This window comes from Anneissia japonica, unplaced genomic scaffold (assembly GCF_011630105.1).
Source record: "Anneissia japonica isolate Jap-2015-1 unplaced genomic scaffold, ASM1163010v1 scaffold1489_len2284818_cov182, whole genome shotgun sequence".
Taxonomy (NCBI): Eukaryota; Metazoa; Echinodermata; class Crinoidea; order Comatulida; family Comatulidae; genus Anneissia; species Anneissia japonica.
The window spans coordinates 236,673-264,063 of record NW_022698455.1 but is presented as its reverse complement, the minus strand read 5'-3'; the positions used below and the strand labels follow the sequence as shown (position 1 = coordinate 264,063).

Sequence of the window (27,391 nt, the reverse complement as noted above, 5' to 3'; positions counted from 1 at the left end):
TTTAAAGAGCAACAATCTATATACCCTAGACGGATTTAAATTACATTTTGATATACATATTTAATTAATTTTTGCTGGTCGTCACATATCATTTATTTGCAAAAATAATAGGAGCTACTTAAGGATTGCCTAATTAAAGAATGCTTGCCATCGAGGGGCTTTCTTGGTCTATCGGCGAGGATTAAAGTACTGCTTAAAAATAGTAAATTATTACAGTATTATTTTATAATATGAAATTGGATATAAAGTATAGTGAAGTCATTAAAAAAAATCTATAAATAGTTACATGAAATTCGACTGCTAAAAAGATTAAATGAAATTAAAATATACAGGAGGCCGCTAACTGTATTATACAATATTATACACAGGAACGCACATCACGTTAAACCAAATGGCTTCTAAATTCTCAATGTCGCAACTCTTTCTATCTACGGCTCTGCCATGAATAACGGTTTAGCGCCCCCTGTGTTAAAATCCGTTACTAAGAATAGATCCCAGGTACGCAATAATAAGTTCTACTGCAGCGTCGTTGTTGTGACGTGTGCGCCAAAATTACGGGACGTTTTGTTTCGCGCTCGTTCGTTCCATGGTTCCATGAACAAACCGTTTTTTTTTTACCGTTATTTTTGTGATGGGATGTTCACTCAGCAATGGATTGATGAATGGGAAACAATGTGCTCTTAAAACTCAGACCTGTTTATGTATCGAACATTTGTCCAGGCCCTCTGTTGTTTGTAATTCAACAGATTCTCGAATACATCAAAAGGACGAAATAACAGAACTGACGATCCGAAAGGGGATCAGAACAGCAAAAGGGATTCATTCATCTTCATTTGATTCTTCAGGTGGACTGATAAACGCCGTAAATTCTGTTCAGAAACTTGATTCAAATGCAGGTAATTTTAAAAAGCATGCTAACAAAGACAGTTTCAAGCCAGAGAGCGCTAGGCCTGATGTTCATTCTGATGATGTGAACAAGACGCCGGAGGAGAGTGTTGTAAACGTAACTTCTTCAGCTTCAAGGTGTAAGCGGTTTTCTCGTCTCGACTGTGATTGGAACCGTACCCGACCAAACCGTGACAAGACTGCTGTTGGGTCTCAAAGTCATCCAACAATAACTTGGCCTACATTTGGCTGTGTTCAGTCTAGTACATTTGATGAAGAATTTTTATCTATAGAAATAAAGGATATTGATTCTGTTTTGTCATCAGCCGCAGAGTCACAGGGGGACACAACGCAAATAACATCTGATTCTGAAAATTTAAAACGCAATGGAAATATTAAGGCTAGAGATGATGATACAGCCCTAAGTATTAGGCTAGTTCAGGGCCAGAATGAAGATGAATTTGGAGATAATAAGGTTGTTAGTGAAAGTGGCATACATACACAGTCGTCTGCGGTTACTACTTCGCATGTACATTCTATCAAATTAAATAAGACAGCATCACAATTTTATACGGATTTAAATCCAAGTAATTTCAACTTAAGTTCATCACCAGAAAAAACAAATCCAGTAATTTATAAATTAGAAACTAAAATATCTAGCCCTTCAAAGGAAATGGATGAAGGTATTTATACACAAACTTCAGGCTCACCAAAATGTTGTAATTCTAAACATGAAGGCGAAACATCTGCTAAAAATGAACAGAATTTAAAAGATACACAAACAGTTATTTTAAAAGAAACTTTGCAAACAGATGTTGAGGTTACAAGCTTAAATGAAAAATCTTGCCAAATGGAAAGACAGGGAACAGGATCCAGTGGCAGTGTGCAATTTAATATGGATTCTGCACATAGAGTTGCAGGCTTAGATCTGGTGAACTTTCGAAGGCATAATAAACTAGAACAATGCTCCTCTACAGTTGAAAAGATACCAGATGATGCCATTGATTGTGATCAACAAACTCAAATTCAGGAAAGCCCTGAAGTTTGCAAGCCACTAGAGAACATGATAATTCACCAACACTTGGATTCCAATGCTGACAAGCCTACCATCAGTACAGAAAAGAAAGATACTTCTTCAGAAAATGGATGCCACGCAGAAGTGATGAAACCAGCTATTGAAAGTAATAAAGAAACTCTTATAATAGATGAAAACATCTGTGATGCTGTTACCGAAAAAAGCAAAGATTTGATATCACAGCCTGCAAATATGATAAACTGTCACCGATTGATGCCTTCACGTAAGACATCTACTGCTGAAGATTCAGAAAGTGATGGAGATTCTGCATATAGTTATGAATCGGATTATTTTCCCCTTGATGCAGTAGATCCACATCCAGGGAAGTCCATTCCAGAAGAGGTATCATTGCAAGTTCAAAATGAAAGTTTATCAAGGAGTGGGGATGGCATTGCATTGGATGAAGGTTGTCTTGTGACGTCGTGGGCTGCAGATGACTACAAACTGGAGAGGAAATCTAACAGAAGTGTGAGAGGAAGTACATCAAATGTTGGCTTCCAGATGAGAAGAGGAGACTCAACAAACAGCTTATCTTCTCGAAGGTCACAAGAGATCAAATGGCCAATACAACATGTCCATATTGATTTCTTTAATGGTATGGTTTGTACAGTATACATAACATTCACTTGCATTGTTGCTTATTGATGCTGATGATTGTAAAAGGATATTATTAGGCCTACTAAATATTTGTACACACTGTAACACACAAATCTTTTGTACAAACCTATCTATGCATCTATATAGTACTGTTAAACTGGCCACACAATGCGCCCGACGGTCGTAGGCTGCAGGGGCGGATCCAGAGATGTCTGAAAGGGTGGGGGGGGGGGGGGAGATGTGTATAAGAGACAGACCCTAGGGGGTCCGAGGGTATTTCCCCGCAAAATGTTTGTTTTTCTAGATGCCCGAAAATAACCTCTTGGGCGATCAATTTTTTCTTTTTCCTTCTTTCTTTTTTTTTTACTTTCCAAAAGGTGGGAGGGGGGGCCAGGCCAGCCCTGCTCCCCCCCACCCCACCAAAAAAAATAATCCTACCCTGAGCTGCCATGGTTCTATGGAGAATTGTGCACACACAACGGATCATTTTTAATGACGATCTGTTCAAACAGGCGGCGCTTCAGGCAGCTGAGTTGGATTTATCAGCCAACTGTCATAGGAGTGAGTGTCAGGCTTACCGTTTCAAATGCGTACACTGGGCCTACGGTTTAAAGTCCTTATCCGAGAAGACTTGTTCCACCACCGGAACCATTGGCGAGTGAGCCATTTGAACCAGAGCCGATATTAGAGCTGAAGGTTACGGTGCCCCTGACTTAACCGCTCGGCCAATCAACTCGCCTACCGTAGCGGTAGATATTGTAAAAAATCCTTCCTTGTGCATCCTGTATTTAGAATTCTTTTGTAATACACATAAATTTATGTTTATACTTTGCGATTTATTTTTTTCTTTTTGTTTACTGCTGTTTATAAACCATACTATAGTGTTGGATTTACAGTACTACTAATATATAATTGTTTTAATAATAATAATATTGACAGAGATATAATTTCATTTTTTGAATCAGATTTTGGTGACTGCTTTGATGAAGAGGAAGACTATATGACTAGTTAGAATCACCAATGGTATGTGTGAAGTGATTAAATCTCTGTCCACATATTTTATGTGACAAATGTGATCTGACCATATTTGGTTATAATATGACATCATAAGGGCCATGGCACAACACACATACAATTGTGTGGACAGAGTTTTAAGATGATTTGATAAAGTACAGCAGTGGTTTTTCAAGCCCAAGACTCCCGATACACATGCAAATTTTCTCCTCATTTATAGCCCACCGCACATGAGAAAATATGTATATCTTTTATTCAGGAAAACACATAAAATAATAACCTTTCGTGGCCTTGCGGCCAAATTGCGTGTTGCGTACATAAATACAACTTAGGAAGACCAAGATTTGAATTACATAAAAATAATTGCTGTCAAGCCTACCAGACTCAAATGCAAATTCAGTAGAATTCACCTGTACTTTTTTTAATGAGCAAAATATCTAAAGCCCTGTTCAAACTATCAAATTTTATTTGACAACAACATGTTACATGCCTAAATATGGTCATGATGACATCACATCATGACCATATATAGGCACATTGGGACTGTATGTTGGCAAGTACAACAGTTTTTTGTCAAAGAAAATGTGATAATCTGGGCAAAGCTTAACACAGTATTTGCCTTGCAAATCTGATTTTCTGATCATTGAATATTTTGTGTATTTTCAGAAAGCGTTGTTATTACTTGTGGTCCTGTTTGATATGCTACTAAGTCAGGAGATGAGTCACAGGTGCATTTTGAAAATTCAACAACAAATCTCCCATTAAAAGTGATTGATGCATGTCTTAAATATTCGATGCGAAGATGCATTTCCTGTTCTCAAATACCTACAGTATTAGAAAATCTCAAGCTTGCAGTTATATCAGAAAGAATTTTGGTATGGTATTCCAAGTTGCTGATGGTTTGCACAGAGTTTAGAAAAGCAGACAAGTAGGCTTGTAACTACTGTAATTTATATAATCTGTCACCTTAAAATGAGTCTTGTTACACAAGACCAATGTACTGTATTGCCAACAACATTCAGTTCACTGTATACAGTGGCAGATCTAGGAATTTGAAATAGAGTGGGCCCAGGGAGGGCTTAAGTTGATCTTATTTTACATGCCATATTGTTGTTTTCTTAAGTCAAATTTTATCTAAGTCAATTTTTCAATGCCATTTTGGATTCAACTTCGGCAAGTTCAACTGTAATTTTCTTGCGTTCTCCGGCATTGTTTGAATAATTTTGAATCCGCCACTGTAATGTTGATTTTGCATTTGCTTCATAAATTTCCATATTGTTTTTTATAGTTTAACACAGGGTATAAAAGATTTAAACCTTAATTTTTTAACTAAGATAACAAGCCATTTTATGTAATACATAAGGCCAAGTAAAACTAAAGAATATATTAATTACTTGTTTAGGCACCATTTCTTTTTTTGCTGCTGCTGTTTTTTTTTTTTGTTTTTTTTTTATACATTCTTGGTTGCTAAAATAACATACAAGGTAGTGATGATTTTCATACCCTTCTGTTTTGGCCTGTCTAGATCAGATCGTGCAGCATTGCCAGCTTAAGTTAAAGATTTGTTCTGAAAAAGCTGATGCCCAAAAATGGTCTTTTATTTTACTTGGCTGAATTAAAAAAGAATTCACAAGTTAATTTAAGTTTACTAATCTCAATACGACAAGAGGTGTAAAACAACTCATTTGACGGTGGATGGTCAGATCAGTGGCATATCAAGGCGTAAAGATTGGGGGGGGGGGTATTCATAAATAAAACAAAATGTATTGTTAAATCAAAATTTTGCTCACCTTGATAATAATAATAATAATAATAATAGCGTAGGTAAGTAAGCATCCCAATTCTATTATATACACATAATGGTTAATGGTTATTAATTTATAGAGCGCAAAATACAAAAAGTCTCCATACCATGCCAGCACCCAAACCGAAGTATGGGGATACGCCCTCATACATACCCAGCTAAGGCCGTGGCGGAGGTCCCTAATCTCCTGCAAACCCATAGTGATTTTTCTCTACTGTATTATCATTGGCTCTCTGAAGTCAGCAGACCATGTGTAATAATGTCAGTTAGATGTGTTGATTAGGCTCGTTAATCCAGATGTTGTTCTACTACCTTGAGACACCTTTTGTAAATATTTGCAGTACATATATTGAATCATTATACTGATCTTTAAAAATGTACATGATAAATTAACGCGACTTTTTTTATACCATAATAAAAATAGAGAAAAACTTCTGTTTTTTTCAAATTTCCATTTTTCCGTGGTGGCGGGTGCACTAATTGGCCAAAAAGGAAATTTTATTTTTATTGAAAATCATTATTGACATCTGGGGCGAATGCAGGATTTGGTGGTAAGCATGGTTGAGGCTGAGGAGAGTGAATTTTAAGAATGGACCTTTAGATGCCTAGAAATTGCACTCTTACACTTTAAAAATCTTACCGGTACTATGTTCATAATGATAAAAATATTATATATTAACAATACAATACAACAATTGTTTTAAAAAAAATACAATTTAGGGGGTGCGATCTCACCTTCTACACGACCACCCCCCCACCCCTTGCATCCGCCCCAGAACATCAGTTGTAAATACAGTACAGCACAGTTATTTAATGTTCGGCATAAAATAATATAATAGTATATTCCAATACTGTATACCTCCAATCCTTGAATAGTTCACAACTTTTTCCATGTGCAATAACATATTTAAAAAATAAAAATTGTTTTATTATATGAATTATAAAGAGCAATATGACTCTAATAAAGTTTTACCATGCAATTGTGTCAGCTATGCAGGCATGCTGTATTTTGATTATGGTAGTAAACGTGGTCTCTTTAGTTCAGAAAAGAAATGATGTTGCAAAATGACTAGTAAACACTTTAAATACTAAATGTTTCTCGTGTAAATGGGAACATGCCAAAACTTTGCCACAAGTGATAAGTAATTCCCAGCATTCAGTTCTGTGTATCAGATTTAGTGAAGTGTAAAGATATAATTTACAAGTACAAGGTTATCCTTGGTGTTTACAGTATATCAAAAAAATCCAAGCCTATATAAAAAATTTGTACGAAGCCAGCCCCTTCCCTCCCCCCGCCCCCGATGCTTTATTAGGACTGGCTCAAAGTTGCAATCTGTGTGTGTCATGAAAAACAAAGATTTTAAAGCAGGACAGGAACAGAGGGTAATAGTACTGATAGAATTGAAAACTATTGTAAATCAAAAGATGAATGTATATAATTATATTATATAGAGTTACGAATATTTATTAAATGGTTTAATGAATTGAAATGATGCTGTACTTGATTGATGTTTTGTCTCTGAAGTTCATTAAATGTAATTGTTTTTTATTCTGTAGATTAGCTGCATGCTAGAACTGGAATGCTCTTGGTGAAGAATATTAAATTTGCTGCTGTTTGGGCTACACTATAGTTTGGGGCTAACTATTTCACACTCTTCTATTCTTTACATACAGTGTAGACTGTTTAATTTGCTGTTAATCTAGTTAAGAATTTTGTACAAAACTTACTAAATCAGTTACAGTACTTGATAAATTTGGGTGACATGAGTCATTTGAAGTTATACCATGGGCAGATCGAGTTCAGGATGAATTTAAATTGCTTTTTTTCTTATTTTTTTTTAGTTTTCAAAAATCTAGTGGGGATCTGCTGGATCCCTTATCCGACCCTGGATATACAGTTGGCCAGCCTCCCTTTGTAATTGTTAAATTTCATGTAGGAGGAGGTGTACTGTATTAATATATATATAAAAAAAAAAAAAAAAAATGTGCTAAGCCTAATCAATTCATCAAGAAAATTGATGCAATTGTAATGATCGAAATGATTGAAATTTATATTTTTTCACTTCATAACGCAACAAAACAAAAATTTATTACTTTTTATTTTGTAAGATTTGCCGAAATATATCAAATTAAAAGAAATAATAAAGAGAAATATCTGTTACAAAAGCGCGCGAAATGTCCAACAAAAATGTAAACATTGTAGTAACTGAAGCCACACCCACAAAGCCATTGAAACGTCACTCATGGATTCTGTCTTAGTGCAGTGTGCAAAGTCATATACATTTTTAAGGTAATTTCACATTGACTGTTGCCAATTTTACAATGTGTAATATCAATTTAATTTTTATATATTTGCTTTTAATTCGGTACGTTTCCCTATGGATTAAAGATGGAATAAACAAGACTTCGAAGGAATAGCGTCACAAGTCTTTGAGAGACGTGCCGTGTGCAAAAATATGTTTATAGAGTACCGTGTGCAGAACACGTGCCGAAAGAGCGCGTCAGTTTTTCTTTAGAGGTCTGTTGCGAAGCCGAGATTCTAATTCAAATCCACCCAAAAAAAGAGTGGTTAGAGGTGAGTAAAACCAATATAATTTGCAAGAAAATCAGCTACATTATCATAAATGTACGTAGTAGTAATCATATTTCGTTCTTTGTTTTCTGCGAATGGCAGTGTTGAATAATATAGGTGCTAGATCGTGAGCATTTTGCAGTGTTCACATTCACATGGAGCATGCATGTAGTGTGGAGATATAAGATTAAGAGGAGGCTCAAGCATGCATTGCGAAAGGCCCAACCTGCTTGGTAATAAAATGGTATTGATTTTGTCAGAAATACGTGATTATAGTCGCTGCCAAAACCCTAATGTTATCCAGGTAGTTTAGTGAAGCTCTGTACATAGCGAATCCTTAAAATGGTTGGTGACAAGATAAAATAATGAGGGCGTAGGCCTAGGCTAGCCGCTGTAGGTTTGCCTTTCAAATCAATACCTCGCGGGCTGGCTGGATGGCGGTCGAACAAGCTACGAACGAGTACGAAGCCAAGGCTAGGTCTATCTGGCAGTAGTTACGTAGTCCTCCAACGTGTGTGTGGGTCCTTGGAATCTGTGACGGCCATAGTGCGGTGGCTGTGTGTGTGACAACAATGAACATGTCCCATACCCCATGTAGGCTAACTCGCATGCAATTAATAATACGCCGTGCCTAGAGATACGGTACCGTATCGGAACTTCCAAATGCTAAAGGTACGGTAAATGATATTACGTCATGATTAGCCAATAGAAATGACCGACTCGATTTTGGCTTTCTTGCAAAGTCGACATCGCGATCATGAGAAACGTGACGCGAACAGTTACGATCAAATTTATGTCATAAAACTTCAGGCCCATTTCATGCATTTCGATTGGGGCTTATCACATTGTTTGGGTTAAAAATCCTTTCTGTTATTCTTGCGTATTTTATGGTCTACCATAGAGCATGGTCTACTATAGAGCATGGTCTACTAAGGCTAGGCTTAGGCCTAGGGCCTAGCCCGAATACCCGCCTAGGGGCATACTTATAGGCGTGCTACTAGGCTAGGCTTAAAATAGTTTATTCTCGCTTGATGTCGCCAAATCTACCAAAACTGCTATCCTTTTTATTTTCTATAGGGCCTCAGGCTACAGAATATTAATCACAGCTTATCAACAACACACGCGACCGAACGAATCTTCGACCGTTGCTAAAACACACACTCATTACTCTTGCAGCGGCAGTGCGCTGAATGACGTACGCATGTATCGGCGTTTCTATTGGCTAATCATATCATAATATCATTTACCGTACCTTTAGCAATCAGAAGTTCCGATACGGTACCGTATCTCTAGCCACGGCGTTAATAATAATAATAATAATAATATAGAGTTTGGCCTAGCCTAGTCGAGGATTTGCCGATTATCTGGTAGACACCACTTGAAACCCAGCACGAGGCCTACCTGCCTTTTTTTGCCATTTTTAATTCTTGCAATCTTGTGCTGTTCAATAATCATTATTACCTACATCAATAAAATAGGTGTCAAGTTTCCATAAATAACACAATTTGTGGTCTTGTCATGTTTGTGGTTACTTCTTATTGTTAAAGTTGTGGTTGTGGTTACCACAACCACATGGTGACTGTGTGTCATGAAACCGCTTATCAGCTTAATAATTCAGTTGTGAAAGTAACATTTAATATAATTTTCTTGATGAACAAAATGTCAGTAAAATACAGTAATAAATAGTGGGCAACTTTACTGTAGTCTCTTGCTTCTAAATTATCCGTCTCTTTGTTTAAATTTTGTTTAAAAACTCGCTTATTTCGTTCTCTTTGATTTTCCCCTTTTCCATTCCTTGTCAGCTAGCTTTTTTGTAGTTCTATCAGGATAGGAGGCGCCCGAGTCCTGGGATGGCCGAGACTCAACTGGTGCTGGACAGGGTACGTTTTGATAGACCCCTGCTCAGCGACGAGGGCGTATCCCCATACTGCGGTTTGGGTGCTGGCTTTGATTTTATTTTTTATTTTCCCATTACATCTGCTCACTTGTTCTGCGCATAGATATTCTGGTATTTTCTACAAAATAAGTAAATAACCTTTAACCTAACTGATGTTGCAAGTAAAGAGCTCAGTAATTAGATTGATAAATGCTTTATATTTCTTGAATTAATAATTTATATAAAGTTCTTTAATAAAAAGGTTTCATCATGGTGGTGTCATTAGGATTTAAATTGTATAAATTTGAAATGAAGAAAACCCTAATTATTTTTCCTGCATCACTGAAAATATTTCATAATGTTTGTCTTGGACCTTTGACCCCTTGGTAGGGAATCACTGGCGCCACCACTACACAGACATGTAAACCTAATAATTAATTGCACATTAAAACATTACAGTTCATTAAATCACAAAAGTTATACAAAAGTAAATAAAATGAGAGTAGGCCCTATATACAATTTTGAAATATACTGTATGAATATCAATAATTTATGTACAATAAAATGTGTGGGCCACTGTATCAAATCATTTTTTATTCAAAAACCATTCTGTACCCAAAGGCTTTTATTCAATAAATAGCCTTCTGGCCCTTTTAACATAATAAAACATAAACAAATTTAAAAAGAACAACATGAATATATATTAATGTTAGTATTGTATGGTAATGATTTTCTACAATTACTGGGACAGAATGGTTGTTGAAATTGTTAACTGTGCTATGAAGAATTTGTTTCTTCAGGCAGCATGTTATCAAACGGTTTAGTCTTTGCAGTTGTAGTTGATAATAAGTTTTTTTTAATGTGGGTGGTGATCGAAGTCCAAACAAACTGATAATTAGCCAAGACTTGATCAGCCCTGTGTTACTGTAGTTTACAGAGTACAGTATCAGTGTCTACAATGGGTTTCGCGGTTTCAGGATTAAACTTTGAGATGGCCTTATTAAAAATAGGAGGGGCCCCGGGGAGGTACTTTCACAGACGGAGGATCTACTGTAAGCTATACCACCTCAGCCCCACCATGGTTGGGGCTGAGGTAAGACAATTTGTGATTATGGCACATCTAGATGACCAGAAATTGCACTCTCAGACTTAAAATTTGAATATAATTTTCTTTATACTACATTTAAAAAAAACCATTTTTGAACAATTTAGGGGCTGGGGGGAGGGGGTTGAATTTGCCATTGTTTATAAATTGTAACCAAATTGGCAAGTATAGAGCTTCCCACCTAGATGTTAATTATTTCTCAAATTCTCCCAAAATCAGAAATTACAGCCGACTTTTTTTTTCCTTTTGTTGTGTTCACACCTAGATGTTAATAATTTCTCAAATTCTTCCAAAATCGTATTCCAGCAGTTTCTTTTGTGTTTTTTAAAGGAGTGTTCAAACCTTATGTTAGGCACAGTTTTCTTTATGCTTGTTTATTAAGGGAGTGTTCCTACCTACTGTAGATGTTAATATAATTCTTGCTCAAATTCTGCCAAAATCATATTACAGCACCCAGTTTGTTTTATGCTTGTTATTTTTTTGTAAGTTTTTTTTTTTTGCTTGTAAGTTTTTCCACATACTGTAGTTGTTAATTAAATTACTCAATTTCTGCCAAAATTACATTACAGCCCAGTTTCTTTTCTTTAAGGGAGTGTGTGGTGTAGAGGTGTTGTTACGGAAACAGAATGAGTGATTATAAGTGTTATAATTGTGGTCGACGAGGACATCTTCAGCGAGAATGCAACGCGGCCAGTTCAAGACCCAGTTATTCCAAAGGTGAGTTGTAATTTCTGGTTTGCTGACAAAGTAACTTGTATGTGAAAAGTTTTATAATCTAATGTTTGTTTAAAAGGAAGAAATGGGTAACTGCACTTGAAACATAAAAATAGTTATATTCATGACTGCTTTTGCATTTCAATACTAAGTTGGCAATGCAGATATTCGGTTTTTATAAAAAGTATTATGTCTAACTAATTCCCTACTTTTTTGGAAGGCCAACTTTTGATTATATTTTATACCTTGTTTCGCGAACCCACCAATATTGATGATTTCGAATAAATATAAAATTTTATTTTGGGCAGTTAGCAAACCCACCGCCACGAAAAAGTGGAAATTTCAGAGAAAAAATAGAAGTTTTTCTTTCTTTAAATTACACCCACCACTGCCTTGAAATCTCCAATAATGAGATGTATATTTCTTCCTAATGATATAAATTTAAAGCATTTAAAACTGTTAACAGTACTACACTGTTTACATTCAACATTAACATTTAATTTTTATTTTCTCCTGTCTGGATGTTTTAGGCAAAACCATTTGCTAAATAAAAAAACAAAATTTTATTTTTATTTTTTTTCTGCCCTCCTATATAAAGAAAAAGAAAAACTTTATTTTTTTCTGAAATTTCTATTTTTTGTAGTGGCAGGTGCGTTACTTGGCCAAAAATAAAATGTTTATTCCAAATCATCATTATTGGCAGGCAGTGGGTTCACTGCCTGCCAATAATGATGATTCTCGCCTATATAGCATATACTGTATGAATGTACATGGTTGCTCACATCATTTCTATGTTATACTTGCTTGGTAAATTTAATTTAGGCCATGAACGGATTATCCAGTGCAAAATCAGGTTTGCTTCGCCTGCCTCCCACGAGTCTATTCTGCTTTTTGCTACTGTTGAGCACTATGCTGTGGTTTTTAGCTGGAAGAATTCATAAGATGCCTAAAGTGAATATCTCGTTACATTTATAGCGTTTTTTCCACAGGGGCTGGATAAATGGCAGTGCGCCAGAACAACCATTTTGTCGCCCATGCATTTGCATATGCATAGACTGTTCCATTTTTGGAGCGTTGCCAAGAATTTGTTATATGTGTGTAAACCTACTTTGCTGATGTTATTAAATGTAAAACTATGTAGAAGGTTGGGGGAAAGTTGTAGGTTGTTTTTTTTTTGCAATTACCTTTATTGCATTTAGGATTACGTTACATCTTTCTACGCAGGTGGAAGGCCGAGAGGTCGTGTGGGTAATATACATTCAGGTAAGGTGCGTGGTGTGCCGAATGTTGGTAGTTTGCACCTTTTCGTACCCTGCTCTGCATGCTAACACTTGTATATATATTTATATTTATATATATATTTATTCCTTTTCATATACACATGTTTTGAATCGTTCATAAAAATGTTCTGTTTATAAATATTTTTTCTTTACTTGCACATTGTGTTAGTTTCACATAAATATTGTGTTAATAATGGAAAAAAAGATATTCATTTTGATACTTAACAAATTATAAAATACAAAATATTTTAAAATATGGGCTAGAATACTAATAAATTTAAATACATGGTAAATTGACTAACTACCATTTTAACTACAAAATTCTGTTTTTCCCATCTGATTTCTAAACTGAGATTTCAATCGATTCTGATAAGAGTGATAAATTCTTTGGTGCTTTACATTAGCTAGCATGTAGCATTTACCTTTAAGTATTAGTTAATATGTGCGCATATAGTATGTTATTAGTAGTTGTGCAATAGTGATGGTCTTAATGTAACATACTGTAGCATGGTTTGGCAAAAGTAGTTGGTGCTTTCCCTTTTTACTTAGAAGACCAGTTTACTTGTTGTTCTGTTTGACTATATCTGTACCTCCATTTATATTTGTCAATATCCTTCTTGTTTTAGTATATTAGAGTACTTAGTATTTCTCTTTCAATTCCTTTTTTGGTTGTGAATTCAGTGTTAATTATATGACAACAAAAACTGACTGTGTTTATAGTACAATACAGTGGAAAGTGTCAATGCCACATAAACAACCCAAGGTCAATATGCAAAATAGTGGACTGCTTGGGTTAGTTAAATTAATTAGCAAAACTTTCATACAAAATTTTATCCTTATTTTTACATTTACCGTAATTTATTCACCTTTGGATATAAAGCGTGCACATTGTGCTAATTGCATTCAACAGTATCAGTGTTCTCCCGAAGCCGTTTTAGCTGTCAATTTTACCAGTAAAAATAACTGACCAACCAGTAAAAATTGTGTGTTGGTAGAATAAAAAAGCACATTATTAGACCTAGGTTGACTAGGCTGGCCTTTTTTCAATAAACGAACATCATTCCTTTCCAGGCCTAAGCTATGATTACGTATTATTGTTTTTTGAAGCCATTTAAATCCACTTAAAATTGGCAAAATCTGAAGTTGTGTGCGCTTAGCTGGCTCTATATGGACAAATTTAGCAGTAAAAATTTTTCAATTGGGAGAACACTGAGTATCCTAGATGTTGGGAGGAACAAATCCATGGTTTAATAATATTCACAATAAAACCACCTTGGTAGCACTAGCTTCATCTAGTTTCCAAAATATTTTAACTATTTTACTCATGATTTTTATTGACTGAAAATTAGATATGAACCTAGCTAATGGTATGCTTTAGCAGTTATTTTTAATGCATAATAATTTTTAATGCATAATTATTTTTAATGCATACAATAATTAAAAGAGTGGCATTTACAGATTTTCATATACATATAATAATTATTTATTTTGTTTGCATACTGTTGTCAAGGGATACTAATTATGATTTTGATTTGCTTAACCTATTTGCTATGGTTGGCAACTGCTTCCTTCATGTTGAAGCCTGAATGTGTACAGTGGTGGCTTAAGAAATTTGCCCACAGGGGTCCAAGAGGTCTGACAAGAGCTCCAAACCCAGGGGCCACCTACTGTAGGGGCTCTGTGATGGTCTGGTGGTGTTCATGGGGTGGATAGGGAGATTTTATGGATTAGGATGCCCAAAATTATGCTTTTTGACCACAACATTACAGATTGGCAATCAAAACTTCGGATTGGCAAATTTAATATTTTTACGCTGATAAGCTCATTGTGGCGTGGGATGGCAGGGGTCCATGCCTGTCCAACACAGGTATGAAGTTTGCTGCCGCAGCCACTAACTTATTGAATTTCTATATATTTGTTCATTATTTTCTCACTGGTTTTTACATAGAATTAAACTATTATTAATCGTTTGATTATATTGAGTTGATTCAGTTTTACAGCTGAGTAACTACAGTATTCTGCTGTAAAAAAAAAAGAAGAAAGAAACACCCCAAATCTAAAGCTCTTTTCACACTATTAAATTTTTATGCAACAAATACACCATGATTTACATATATTTGGGTGTTGTATTGACATTGTCATGTCCATACGTGCAAATTTGTGTCCACAGCTGTTTGGACGCAGCTTTAAGATTGAAACTATGCCCATAAGGATAAGTCCCATTACTGTAGAATGTGTTGAAAATCCTATGTCTTGCTTTATATTTAATTGGTGACATTTTTGGTGTCATTTCACTGTGGGAACCAATAAAAGGATTAGTGTACTGTACTTTGAATGGCACATGCAATTGAACTAGGACAGAAAAACCTTTGTTCGCATATTGGCACGTCTGCTCTTAGTGCTACGCCAGGCACAGTGCTCATAAAATTCTGATGGTATAGCCAAAAATGGGATTGTATTGAAAATTATATGTAGCAGTTAAGTATTTGTAATCCTGTAAATTTAGCTATGTCATGTTGCATGTGATTTATGTTTTGTTTTTTGTTTTTTTTCCTTCAGTAAGATGCTACAAGTGTAATGAGAATGGTCATTATGCCAAGGAATGCACGGAAGAAGGCAGTGAGTGAAACGCGCAATTATTGACTTTTTTTTAAATTTTTTTTTTTTATTCACTTTTTTTAGCCTGTCTCTTCGGCAGGATTAACAAATTTGAAACCGAACTAATTCCTGTGCTCTCAGCAAACTGATACACACACAATTCAGAGTAACATGCCAACCACCATGAAAATTATCTTTACAAAATGCCTCTAGTATCAAATTTTTTAAAAAGTGAATAAATACAGTCGAACACCGCCTTTGTGACACTCCTTTTAAGGGGATATCTCTATTAAGGGGACACATTTCCGTGAAATGATGGGAAATATATTTTCAACACTAAGAACAACTCTTATTAAGGATATGCCCTTATTAAGGGGACTTAATGAATGCCTTGTGAGTGTGCCAAATGTTCGAATCAATACAAATTTGAATTATATAAAATAATTTTCTATAATGTTATATAATTTGGGTTAGTGTCCCCTGAATAGGGTTGCCTGTATTATGGGTACATCCCTATTATGAGGACACTCTATTGGTCCTGAAGGTGTCACTTTAGTAGGGGTTGTACTGTGCAAGAAAAGTGCTCTCAATTCTACATGTATTTCATTGTAATATATCTTCGTCTTACAGATCGTTGTTATCGTTGCAACAAGTCAGGCCACTTTGCTAAGGATTGTACAAATGTGAAGGAGAACGAAGGTATGACATATGCAAGAAGTGAATATAGGGAATGATTGATTGGATCATTTGATATTATCAATTATCAAGAATTCTAATGATCTTTATATGCAACATGTGATACTAGCAACAGTTTGGCACAGCAGTTGTGGTTCTGCTTGTTAACTTTGAGGTCGGGGGTTGAATCACTCGCTGTGCATGTGTCTTTGCCAAGGCATTTTACCTACGATTGTGTCTCTTCACTCGGGAGTGGAAGTGGCCACCTAGTAGGCTCGAACACCATATTATGTGCTAATGACAGCTGCAACAATGTGGAAATTCTCCCCGGGGAGCTGAGTGTGCTTCATGTGCTTGATCCAGTGATCTGGGGGTAATAATGTTAATAGGACGAACCCCTCTCAATATTCTCATTGGGATTCCCAACCCAATGATAAAATTGAACTTTATTTGGAATTTCTTTTATGTATCTAGAGAACTCATGTCACTGGTCACTGATCACTCTGCAGTTTAGATTATTAAGATCCAAGATACTGTTAAAGATGGTGAAAGGAGGGTTTTTGGACAAAAATGTGTTTTTTTCTTGTTTAAAATTTGAAAACTTTAACTTTGTTGTTGAGTCGAGCAGATATAAATCTGATTAGGTAACCTGGATTAATGCCAAACTCAGCCTCACATTCAAAGCTACTTCATTTGGTGGCTCAATCTTTACTGCTGTGGTATTTATTAGTCACTTTGTATGGCATGGGTCACTTCCAATCGAGGTCCTTGATGCAATGTTATACTATTAAATGCATAGATATGCTTCCATAATTTAATTGATAATTGTGCTTGTCAGATGAAATTAGGTCTCTCAATCCACATATCCGATACTAATTCAATGTTAAACTTGTATCCTTAACGAAACCACAATTTTCCTTATTCTGTTAGTTAATTGTGCACAAGATATTTTATTATAATCGCATGTTATGCCTAAATTTACAGCTGTCTGTTACCAATGCAACGCAGTGGGTCATCGCCAGCGAGAGTGTCCCAACAAAGTAGAAAAATGCTACTGTTGCCACAAGACTGGGCACATTCAACGAGACTGTCCAGAGAAGGACGACAACCCGAATCCTTGCTACAACTGCAACAAGCCTGGCCATATTGCCAGCGAATGCCACGAGCCTCGGAGTGAGCGTAGTAGCTCGCGTTCCTGCTATCAGTGCGGCCAGACTGGTCATATCTCCACTGACTGTCCCAAGATAACTTGTTATCGGTGAGCATGGCTAATTGACTAATATACAATATGATTGTTTTTTTAAAGTAAGACTTGTGAGCAATGGTGGACCATAGATTAAAAAGGGTGGGGATTGAGTTACCAGGCATGTGCAGTAGGTGTAACCTGAAATAGAATTAATGCAAATTTGAGTACATATTCCACTCATATAATTTATAAATTTTATGCAGCTGAAAAACACTCTGTGTTAGCCATTTTCAGAATCGTGGTAACTCAAAAAGCAAAAAAAAAATTGTTTGTAAATGATATTTAGGCCCAAAAATGCTAATTAAAATGGAAAAATTACAAAGTAGGCTAGTGTGTACAGTGCATATTTTCATCCCCTGATGGTCTACCCCTGATAACCTTACTAGTTTCAGTAAATGTCATGGTAAATACAGTCTTATAACTAAAGGCAAGAAAATATATCGTTATACCACACTACCTAATGTTCAGGCCTACTTTATACATTACATTTACTGAGAGTAAGATTTGGTTTTTATATGATAATTTTTCACAATTCCTTGGTGTTTTGTTTTTGTTTGTTGTTGAAGATGAACGTAATATTTGTTTTATTTTTCTCGTTCTCCAGTTGCGATCAAGCTGGACACATGGCACGTAGTTGTCCTAACAGCAACCGCGACACGGATTGTTTCAAGTGCGGGAAAGATGGACATCTGGCTCGGGATTGCATTGAACAATCTGCTTGAGAGCAAGATACACAATTTGGCACTGGTCGACCTATAATGACACGAACCAGCCTAGAGAGGTCAAAAAAGTGATTTCCATTTTAAATTGATTGTTTAAGTAGTAGAGGATAAGAAGTTTGAGTTTGGTCCGTTTGAATTGGATCCGTTTGAGTTGTACCCAAGACGTCAAGAAGGGGGCAGTCTGGGTATACACGCTGTAGTGGGTCCATACGGCGAGAGGTTGCTCTCAATTCATGGGATCTATAGAGCCGGGCACGCACTACGTTTTACGACGGTCGCACAACAAATACAACTCGACTCCCTGTGCGCAGTAGATGACGCAAAGCCGTCTGCTGGTTGTCAGTGGCAGTCTGGATGGATCGTTAAAAACGATCCGTTATGCACGTTCTGCCGTTGCGTTCGCAATTGACATGCTTCCGGTGTAGTGAGTGCCTGACTTTAATCATTTAGTTAAGAAAACGGAGCTCATACCCCATATTGTATCTCATGTTATATTTACCCAATACTAGTAGTCACATGATAGCATAATTTGCATGTTTATTCTGATCATTCCTTAAAATGAAATTTTAACAAACCCCTATTTTTGTTGAATTGGGAGCCGTAACATCACAGGGGGAAGAGTGCGGGTGAGGACCGAAAAGGTGGTCACTCCTGAGGGAAACAGGATCGATGATTGACGAAGAACTGTTTGTAGAGAGGTGCGTTGGTTGGTTAAAAATAAGGAGAAAAAATACAATGACCATGGAGATGAACACCATTAAATCTAGAAAATGTCTATAGAGTTGTAAGATGAGGTGTGTTTGAATAGTAAAACACCAGTAAATTGAGAGAAGAAAAAAAATTAAGTGAAAGTGAGTACTTAATAAAAAAAATAAGCCATTTTATCATCTGGTGGCTGGAGAAAAAGTTCAGTTGGGACAGTGGTAATATAGTTTTTCCTTTGTTTAAACAGGTGTGGAGATGATAAAAATACCAAATGCTGCAAGCTGTTTAAAAATTATCTGAAATATGTTCTTTTAAGTGTACCTAGTGTGGGCCTGTCACAATTTCCAGCGGTGCTTTTAAAAACTGTTTTATCCTTATTTCATCAGTCAATTTAACTAATTTTATCAATTTTAGAAAAGCATCATTGGATTACTGACGTTTAACATCTAAGATTTGGCCCACTCAATGGACCATTTTACAATAAGTTGCATAAACTTCAGTAACAGAAATTTATATTTCCATTGTTTTAAAAAAATTTAAAATAATATAATTGTTTTCTTTTTTTAACCAAAAGCACTTTTATTTAAAATTTACCCTTATAATTTTAAACAAGTAAAAAAATTTTGAGTAAGATAAAAACCACCAAATAGTATTCCAGATGTTTAAAAATAATGCAAACCATGATCTAATTCACAACACTCAATATTTTCTGTGAATTGCAGTAATGTAAAAAAAACAGTCATTTCACTGACAGTGATTAATAATTCTAAAGTTTTTAAGTGAAAAATCCTTATCCTAGCCTGTAGCTAGTTTCCACAATAAGAAGGAATTGTGATGGTAATAAAATTCTGTACAGTAAAATAAATGCATGATATTTTAATGGCAGTTATTTCTGGTGTGATTGTTGTCTTTATTTATATTGTACTTTATAAAATGTGGCAGAGACGAGCAAACCAGTCCATGCCAAAAAAAAAAAAATAAATAAATAAATAAAATTTTTAGTTATTAGTACAGTATTAAACAGTAAAATGAAAGTTATTAAAATGATAATAGAATCATTTAAGTCTGACATTCCATTATGAAGTTACAGGAGTTTAAATGTACAGCTGTTTAAAGAAGAGTGTTTGAGAAATCAATCTTCAAGTTTACAAGACATTTCACAGGCAGAGACCATTAGCAAATCATTATCATTAAAAAATATTATTTTAACTTTGAAATTGAGGAAAGTAACGTTGCATGATGTATAGAGATATATAAAGACATTCCATCATGTTTTGGCCGTTATCTCCGAAACACAATTTTCGATGAGCGACAGGTTCGACGTTTTACAAATATTGTGGAATCCTGCTTCTGTTGCTTTAGACTTTATTGTACCCAGTTATGTTATTTGGAATGCAGCACTGTATGTGTTGGCTAAACTGGTGGTAGATATTGTGTGTGTGCTGATTGTGAAGGTAGGAGTCCTGCCCAATTCATTACTAGAATGTCCCAGTGCAAGTACAGTATACTGAGAATAATTAGAAAATGAACAATTCTGTACTTTCATCCTCTGGAAGAGCTAAGTACCATAGATAAAACGCTATCATCAAAACATTGTCAATAATGATAATTTCGAAAAAAAATAAAATCTTATTTTTGGCCAATTAGTGCACCAACTGCCAGGAAAAAATGGAAATTTCAGAAAAAAACGAAAGTTTTTCTTTATTTTTATTACGCCTGCTGCTGCCTTGAAATCTCCAAAAATAAGTTATGTATATGTCTTCCTAATTACAGAAATTTAAAGCATTTAACCATCCTATAACTTCACTGTTTACATTTACCAATAACATACCGTATTTTTTAAATTTTATCCTGACAATCTTCAAAAAACAATCAAGTTCGCGAAACAAGGTATAAAAAAAGTCGCGCCTATGGAATAAAATACAACTTGTTGAGAAATAATTGATAACCACATTATAGTTGCACACTCATTGACATAATCTTTATTGCAGAAAACAAATATATATATTTTCTGAAGTCAGAACTGATGGAGATTGATAGAACAAATCAAGTGTATCCAACCTAGCCACCAATTAAAATAATTAAGAATCTTTCAACCAATCAAAAGCACCATAAACGATTGCACCATATTAAGACAGGTGCACTTGCAGGATCTGTTCGTTTTTACGCCATTTTACAGATTTTCTTTTTCTTGATAAAATAAATATATTTTTACGGGAATCAGTTTTTTTCCTACATGGCTGTAACTCTATTGAATAATCTTGCATACAATATAAAAAAAAAAAGACTTAAATATCGTTCTGTCGAACTTAGAAAAAATCTACCGTCAAATATTCGCAGCACAATACATTCTCTTAGTTTGCAATCTTTTCAAAATCCACTTGTATTTAAATTCTTTATATAAATTTTGTATTTTCATGTAATTTAAAAGTATATCTTGAACCCCCCAAGGAAGAACAATGTCCCCACATTAATTGGGTATTTAGTAAAAAAAAAAAAGGATTTCTAATATTTGGCTGGTGCAGGTAGTAAGTTGAACAGAAAAATTGTAGCCAACGTTTTTATACTAAAACGAGTGTAGGGTCTCAAATTGAGGACTGTTTATACAGTGAAAGATTTACATCATTGTAATTGCCAATATATAAACAATTGTCAGCAACATTAGGTGTGTTCAGAACTTCGTTCTGATGGTATACACTTACAGTAATTAAAATTAAAATAAACTATTAAAAGCTCAATAACAGAACTGTTTACATTGATTGATAAAACCAGGAAGAACTTGGTCCAAGCGACGGGTTTAAGCATGCCCTCCTTAATTTTGCTTAAAGTACATATCACAAGTTGACACCACATCATTTTGTTCCCCCACCCCAATTCATCCTTGGCTTTGATACGAGTTGGTTTTAAGATAAGTTGTTTTATAATTTGAAGTGACCGGATGTCAACAGTATACACTGTATGTGTGTCTTTTTATGCAATATCTAGCGAGAGAGCAATTAAAAATAGCGTAGGGATTAACCTTCCAGATTTATTGCAACAGCCTCCACAAGGATGGCTGCATTTGTGGTATCAACGAATAATCATTTTGTAATATGCTGAGAACATGTTCTGCCAAAGTCTTGTGATGCTCAACCATAACGCTGCTGTGTAGGATTGCCATGACGATATATCTGAGAAATAAACAAATTTACAATATTCAAACAAATGCATATGTTATGTTGTGTCCAGGCTATTAAATTTATTTGACAAAAACATGTGACTTGCCTTTATTATGATCAGGATGATTTGATTTGATTTATTTTGAAATATCCAGAAAATGCACACAAAGATACAAAATAACCAACAACGTTTGTAAATTTGCCTTACATTTGAACACAAAAAAGATAAATTTAAATTATATTTGAGATGAACCACTATGTGGGCATATGCATGACTAAACACAACACAACAATAAATTTCTGAACATAAATATATTTAGTTTTATGGAAAAAAAAACTCATAAAGCAAAATTGTTAAAATGAGAACTACTTTTTTATTGAAAAATGCATCAAGTATTAAAAATAATTACTGAAATCTATTTTTACAATTTTTTTTTCTAAAGTTTGGACTACTGTTTTTTAAAGGAAGAGTTTATTTGAAAGTTGTACTTTATAGTCTGTGATAAAATCTGGTAAAAATGTAAAAAAATCAATATAAAAAATGCATTACACTATTGATTAGCGACGCGAGTTTGCGTCAGGAAAATATTATAGGAGTGACGTACTGAGTATTTGGTATGATAATACGTCGGGTAGGGCAAAACATCACTCCTACTATTGATTTACTCATAGTTCAAAGCAAAAAAAAAAAAAAAAACATTCTTAAATCATGCTTACATTGATATCCCTGCCAATTTAAGTATAGTATACACAAAAAAATATAAGCATGGTATTATTTCTGTGTCTGTTAGTTGCTGATAACAAAATTTTCTTGTAATAGTTACTAGCTATACAAGGCAATTAAAATATTGACTTTTATATAACACAGCTGGTAAGCTCTATCATATCCATGCTATTATGCTTTGCAAAATAAATGTCTTCCTATCAAATAAATAAAGCGAGTGGTTGTGTAGGTCTATTCTTGTAATGTAGTGGCATTTTTTATAGCACATAGAATACCAAGCATTATAATAAACTAAAATAGGCAAAAAATAGGAGGGTATAGGTCAAACCTATTTACACTACTCTACTACTGGTAAAACAAGGAAATTTAAATTAATAAATACATATTGATAAAACAGTAAACATAATATTAAAGCCAAAAATGTTTGAGTTACCAATACATGACCAACCCAATATTTTGAAAATGTAGTGTCTTTTTTTCTTTGATTATTTGTATTTGTATTTTTTTTTAAAGGGCACACTTCAGTTCAAGCATACTGTAAATAAGTTAATTTGGTTTTAAGCACTGTGGTTACAATATAACAACCAATCTACACTGGGTGAGTAATGCTTAAAAAAAAAAAACCCTATAAATTAGGCATAAATGGCTGACTCTGATGTTAAATGAACCTTTCCCCTAAGCCATGCCCATTAATATTCTTGCTAAGGTCCCACAAAACAATAGCATAAAATGTACATAAACATATACATTTGTGGGCTATGTGTGTTTATGGTACATGCGCATATTCCGGCACTGATGTGATTTTAATAAGGCAAGACTTTTTTTATACTTTGTTTCGCAAACTTATTTTTTTTAAAGATCGTCAGAGGGGGGATCGAAAAACATTAAAATAAAATTTAATTTTCTTATTTAGAAATATGCTTTTGCCAAAAGCATCCAGACAAAGGAGAGAATAAAAATAAATTTTAATGTTGAATGTAGAACAGTGTAGCAATGGGATGGTTAAATGCTTTAAATTTATATAATTAGGAAGAAATATACATATCTTAATATTATTGGAGATTTTAAGGCAGCAATGGGCATAATAACAATTAAAATAACCTTTAATATTTTTTCCTGAAATTTCCAGCAGGTGCACAAATTGGCCAAAAATATCATTGCATTTTTATTCGAAATCATCAATATTGGCAGGCGGTAGATTCACGAAACAAGGTATAAAGAAAGTCTCGCCTAATATCAAATAATAGAAGTACTCTGTACTGTGATGTCAACTTAAGCAAACTGCATGCAGGCAATATTAAATTTCATGCTAATTATAGTATGTGCAAATGAATAAGTTTCATCAATTATCGATTAACTAACCATGATACGAGATCAGTCTATAAGGCATGTCAGCCCATCGACGAATTAGCTGAATGGAGAAAGGAATCATGACAAACAAAAAATTAAAATTAAACAGATGTACAAGATGAAAAAATATCACTGGGGATTTTATCACCCCCTCCCCCACTCCCTCTATTGCTGTTATTGTACCACTTTCTCTTGTGGTAAATTTCCTCAAATATTTGTTTTATTATTTACTGTACCTCATTTAATTCATGATTACTTTACCCATTCACGCTCTTCAATAGCTGGGGCGGATGCAGGATTTGGTGGTAGGGGTGCGAATCCACACCACCTCAGCCACCACCATGGTTGGGCTGAGATGAGAACATTTTTATAATATGGAACTCAAGGTGCCCGGAAATTGCACTCTTATACTTTTAAAATCTTACCGGTACTGTACTATATTTTCAATAATAAAAATAATATATCAAAAATTCAATACAATTATTTTTCTGCCCCATCTGCACCCCTTCCCCACCCCCACTGCATCTGCCCCATAATACCAAACTTCAATTTATCTTAATGAAGATATTATACAAGATGATACAGTATTAATATTAAATGGTATTAGTTTATTTAAAATGTGATATAAATGATAGCATAACCAATGTACCCGATTATAACACACCTGAATTATGACGTAGAACGAGGTAAGTACATATACCAACCATGGCAAGACTACTGAGATGATTCCAATAAGTTTTTGGTATCCAGCGATAGAAGAACAGACTCACTTTTGATGCCATTAGAAACAATACATTTCCTATAACAAAATCATACAGCAATGATAATTCCAATTATCGAAACAGCAATAATGAATTAAGGTAAATTTTCTATAATTTGCATTCATTTAATCAGAGAAAATTGTGCAATGATGGGTGAGTCTGGAGTAGATCCAGACCAAAAATCTGGGTAGGGGCCATGCAACATGCAAAGTACCAAAGTGAGGGAGGGGAAGGGTGGAGGTGTTTGAGACTCTTGTTTAGAAATGCTTGAATATACATGGATTTTAAATAAACAATTAGCTTGTTTTGAAGTAGGTATACGGTACCACGTTCCCTTCTTTCTCTTTTCTTTTCTTCTCATTTTTCTTTTTGTGCAAGGCCCTAGCCCCCAGATCTACCCCTGAGTGTCAAAGAAAGATTTCAGAAAAGTAAAGAGTTGTAAGGTATAAAAGATACAAAAGATTTCGTGAAGAGGTTGCATAGAGAGATGCTTGCCTTCTAATTCTGGTACGAGTTCTCTCGACAAAAAAAATACTGTAACTCCAATCACAAGCCTTACCTTGCCTATTTTCTCGCATTGGTTCTGTATCTTCAACAATACTTTGGCTAACAATACTCCCACTTTCTCTTTTTTGACATCTTTCCTTTTCTTTAAGTACTTTTAGCAAAGCTAACTTTTTATCAGTTCGTAAGATACAATCGCTTTCTATAACTTTGGCTGCTTCAGTCCATTTTTCTTGTGGAAATAGTACATGGGAGAATAATAATTCAGTAAGTTGAGTGTGTTGCTCAGACGATATTTTTTTAGTTGATAGAGTTGAATATTGCTTATAAAGCACCTCAGCTTCCTGATGTTTATTAATATGAACATGAAGCAACATACTAGAGAAGAAGAATATTTAACAATTAAACATGTAACCATTTTTATTAATTATGGTTTGTGGTATGACATTAATAATTATACAAGTTTCATTGTCCATAGACAATGGAAGACATTAGAAACTGCACTCATCATTCAAATAGAGACAGCTCAACATGTATATGCAGCCATTTTTGGCCCTGTATCACTTACCTGAACGACTTGTTTGTTTAATTTATGTTTATTCTATTTATTTTATTTTTTTTTCAATTTTTCAACATGATTCGTTGTCTGACACTGTTAACACCTTGAGAAAATTTTATTGTGGACACGCTCTACAAATTTCTATCATTACCATATCATTCTGAAAAAGCATCAAGATTATTATGCAAATTATAATGTAACAGATGGAACCTGACAATTTTTGTTCCTACCACAATTGCACTAGTTTGGCAGGTAGCTGTTGCACTGGACCGTACTGACTTTGAAGGAACGGCAAAACATCCTGCCAGCGATTCATCTCCGCCAAAGCCTGCACAGCGATGATACACAGGCATTCTTTCATCAGGTCCCTAAAAAATTAGTAAAAGATAATATGGAAAACAACAAGAAATCATTAAATTGTCTACAGTTATTATAAAAATTATATAAATTAAACGCACAATCAAATTAAAAAAATTTTTTAAATAATTTTGTAAATAATAAATGACATAACAGTGTCCTATTAAAAAATTAAATCAATTCAAAGCGTATTCTGACTACCCTATGTAAAATAACTACCATATTGCTGGCCCTCATCAATGTGGTCCTAAATTTTACATCAAAATTATATTAAATTAAACATTAAAATTAAAAACCTAGATTGGGGTATATCACTAATTAACATAATTACATACAATACAATCAGTCCAGCAGATAATGGGGGGGGGGGAACCTTGATTTTTATTCATACATAACTATTGCATAAATACCTAGGCTATATATTTTTATATTTATTACTATATAAAGGTGAAGTGTCAAAAAATAAATAATAATAATATATAATTGTTTGCATTATAGTTATACCAAATAAAACAAATATATGGTCAGATTAAACTTACGAAAAATGAGGTTTCTTTTGCCGATGTTTACGCTTTTCAATGTGCGAGTTTCTACAGGAGGCCTCATTCTCTTCGTCCAGGTGATGATGGGCGTTTCCAATCCCATTCTTGCTCCCGCACCCGGCTTCTTCTAATGTGGTTGTTACAGCTACACACTTCGCTAACCCTTTCTGGCATAATTTATATACTTCATCAAATTTTCCCAAAATGAGGAGGCCCGTTGCAAGCTCTACTAAATTCACTTTACCTACCGACTGGGTATGACATTCGTCTGCGCTCATTTTACAGGAGAATCGCTGCTCAATTTAGAATAATAATTACTGTGCCATATTTCAAGGAGGCGGCCATTTTTGTTGTTTATTATTAATTGAGTAAGCTCCTATTCCTAAATTTCTGATGTCGACTTTTGACCAGAAAATATTCAGAACATTCAAAACTTTCTTATCAGCTTAGATAACTTAATCATGCTAAATTAAAACCAAAAAATAAAAATTTATTGCGATAAAAAAACGAAAAATGTAGAACCAAAATAGTGAAAATTTTACACAATTTGTAAGTTGGTGGCGCTAAT

At 34.6% G+C, this 27,391-nt stretch overlaps 3 protein-coding genes across 11 annotated transcripts; 2 read left to right on the top strand and 1 right to left on the bottom strand.

The window, feature by feature from the left end:
* Window positions 1-504: 504 nt before the first annotated feature.
* On the top strand, window positions 505-4,463 carry LOC117102542. The gene is made up of 3 exons (XM_033242824.1): window positions 505-2,555; window positions 3,523-3,580; window positions 4,238-4,463. Exons 1-2 carry the CDS (start codon window positions 632-634, stop codon window positions 3,567-3,569), a joined length of 1,971 nt encoding a protein of 656 aa, XP_033098715.1. The 5' UTR covers window positions 505-631; the 3' UTR covers window positions 3,570-3,580; window positions 4,238-4,463.
* Window positions 4,464-7,798: 3,335 nt separating this feature from the next.
* On the top strand, window positions 7,799-19,757 carry LOC117102545 (cellular nucleic acid-binding protein-like). 8 transcript variants are annotated; one of them, XM_033242833.1, is made up of 7 exons: window positions 7,799-7,950; window positions 11,518-11,645; window positions 12,867-12,905; window positions 15,482-15,538; window positions 16,151-16,219; window positions 17,180-17,453; window positions 18,046-19,757. In XM_033242833.1, the coding sequence occupies exons 2-7, from the start codon at window positions 11,555-11,557 to the stop codon at window positions 18,161-18,163; spliced, it is 648 nt and encodes a 215-aa protein (XP_033098724.1). In that variant the 5' UTR covers window positions 7,799-7,950; window positions 11,518-11,554; the 3' UTR covers window positions 18,164-19,757. The 8 variants fall into 8 exon arrangements, with proteins under 8 accessions (XP_033098724.1, XP_033098719.1, XP_033098727.1 ...); XM_033242828.1 differs by having other exon boundaries at window positions 15,482-15,541; XM_033242829.1 differs by having other exon boundaries at window positions 7,858-7,950; window positions 11,498-11,645; window positions 15,482-15,541.
* A 1,067-nt stretch (window positions 19,758-20,824) lies between these two features.
* LOC117102543 (peroxisome assembly protein 26-like) lies at window positions 20,825-27,389 on the bottom strand. 2 transcript variants are annotated; one of them, XM_033242826.1, is made up of 6 exons: window positions 26,821-27,389; window positions 26,155-26,292; window positions 25,421-25,743; window positions 24,765-24,899; window positions 24,113-24,161; window positions 20,825-22,038 (listed from the first exon to the last, which is right to left on the bottom strand). In XM_033242826.1, the coding sequence occupies exons 1-5, from the start codon at window positions 27,099-27,101 to the stop codon at window positions 24,142-24,144; spliced, it is 897 nt and encodes a 298-aa protein (XP_033098717.1). In that variant the 5' UTR covers window positions 27,102-27,389; the 3' UTR covers window positions 20,825-22,038; window positions 24,113-24,141. The 2 variants fall into 2 exon arrangements, with proteins under 2 accessions (XP_033098717.1, XP_033098716.1); XM_033242825.1 differs by lacking the exon at window positions 24,113-24,161 and having other exon boundaries at window positions 26,821-27,388.
* Window positions 27,390-27,391: the final 2 nt, after the last annotated feature.

Excerpts from the sequence above, each read along its gene's own strand:
- LOC117102545 (XM_033242828.1), top strand. The coding sequence starts at position 11,555 with ATGAGTGATTATAAGTGTTATAATTGTGGTCGACGAGGACATCTTCAG. Across the intron at positions 12,906-15,481 it reads TGTGGGTAATATACATTCAG|TAAGATGCTACAAGTGTAAT; the intron begins GTAAGGTGCGTG and ends TTTTTCCTTCAG. Across the intron at positions 15,542-16,150 it reads GGAATGCACGGAAGAAGGCA|ATCGTTGTTATCGTTGCAAC; the intron begins GTGAGTGAAACG and ends TTCGTCTTACAG.
- LOC117102543 (XM_033242825.1), bottom strand. The coding sequence starts at position 27,101 with ATGAGCGCAGACGAATGTCATACCCAGTCGGTAGGTAAAGTGAATTTA. Across the intron at positions 25,744-26,154 it reads GCCAAACTAGTGCAATTGTG|TATGTTGCTTCATGTTCATA; the intron begins GTAGGAACAAAA and ends CTTCTTCTCTAG. Across the intron at positions 22,039-24,764 it reads CGTTCTACGTCATAATTCAG|ATATATCGTCATGGCAATCC; the intron begins GTGTGTTATAAT and ends TTTATTTCTCAG.
- LOC117102542 (XM_033242824.1), top strand. The coding sequence starts at position 632 with ATGGGATGTTCACTCAGCAATGGATTGATGAATGGGAAACAATGTGCT. Across the intron at positions 2,556-3,522 it reads CCATATTGATTTCTTTAATG|ATTTTGGTGACTGCTTTGAT; the intron begins GTATGGTTTGTA and ends TTTTTGAATCAG.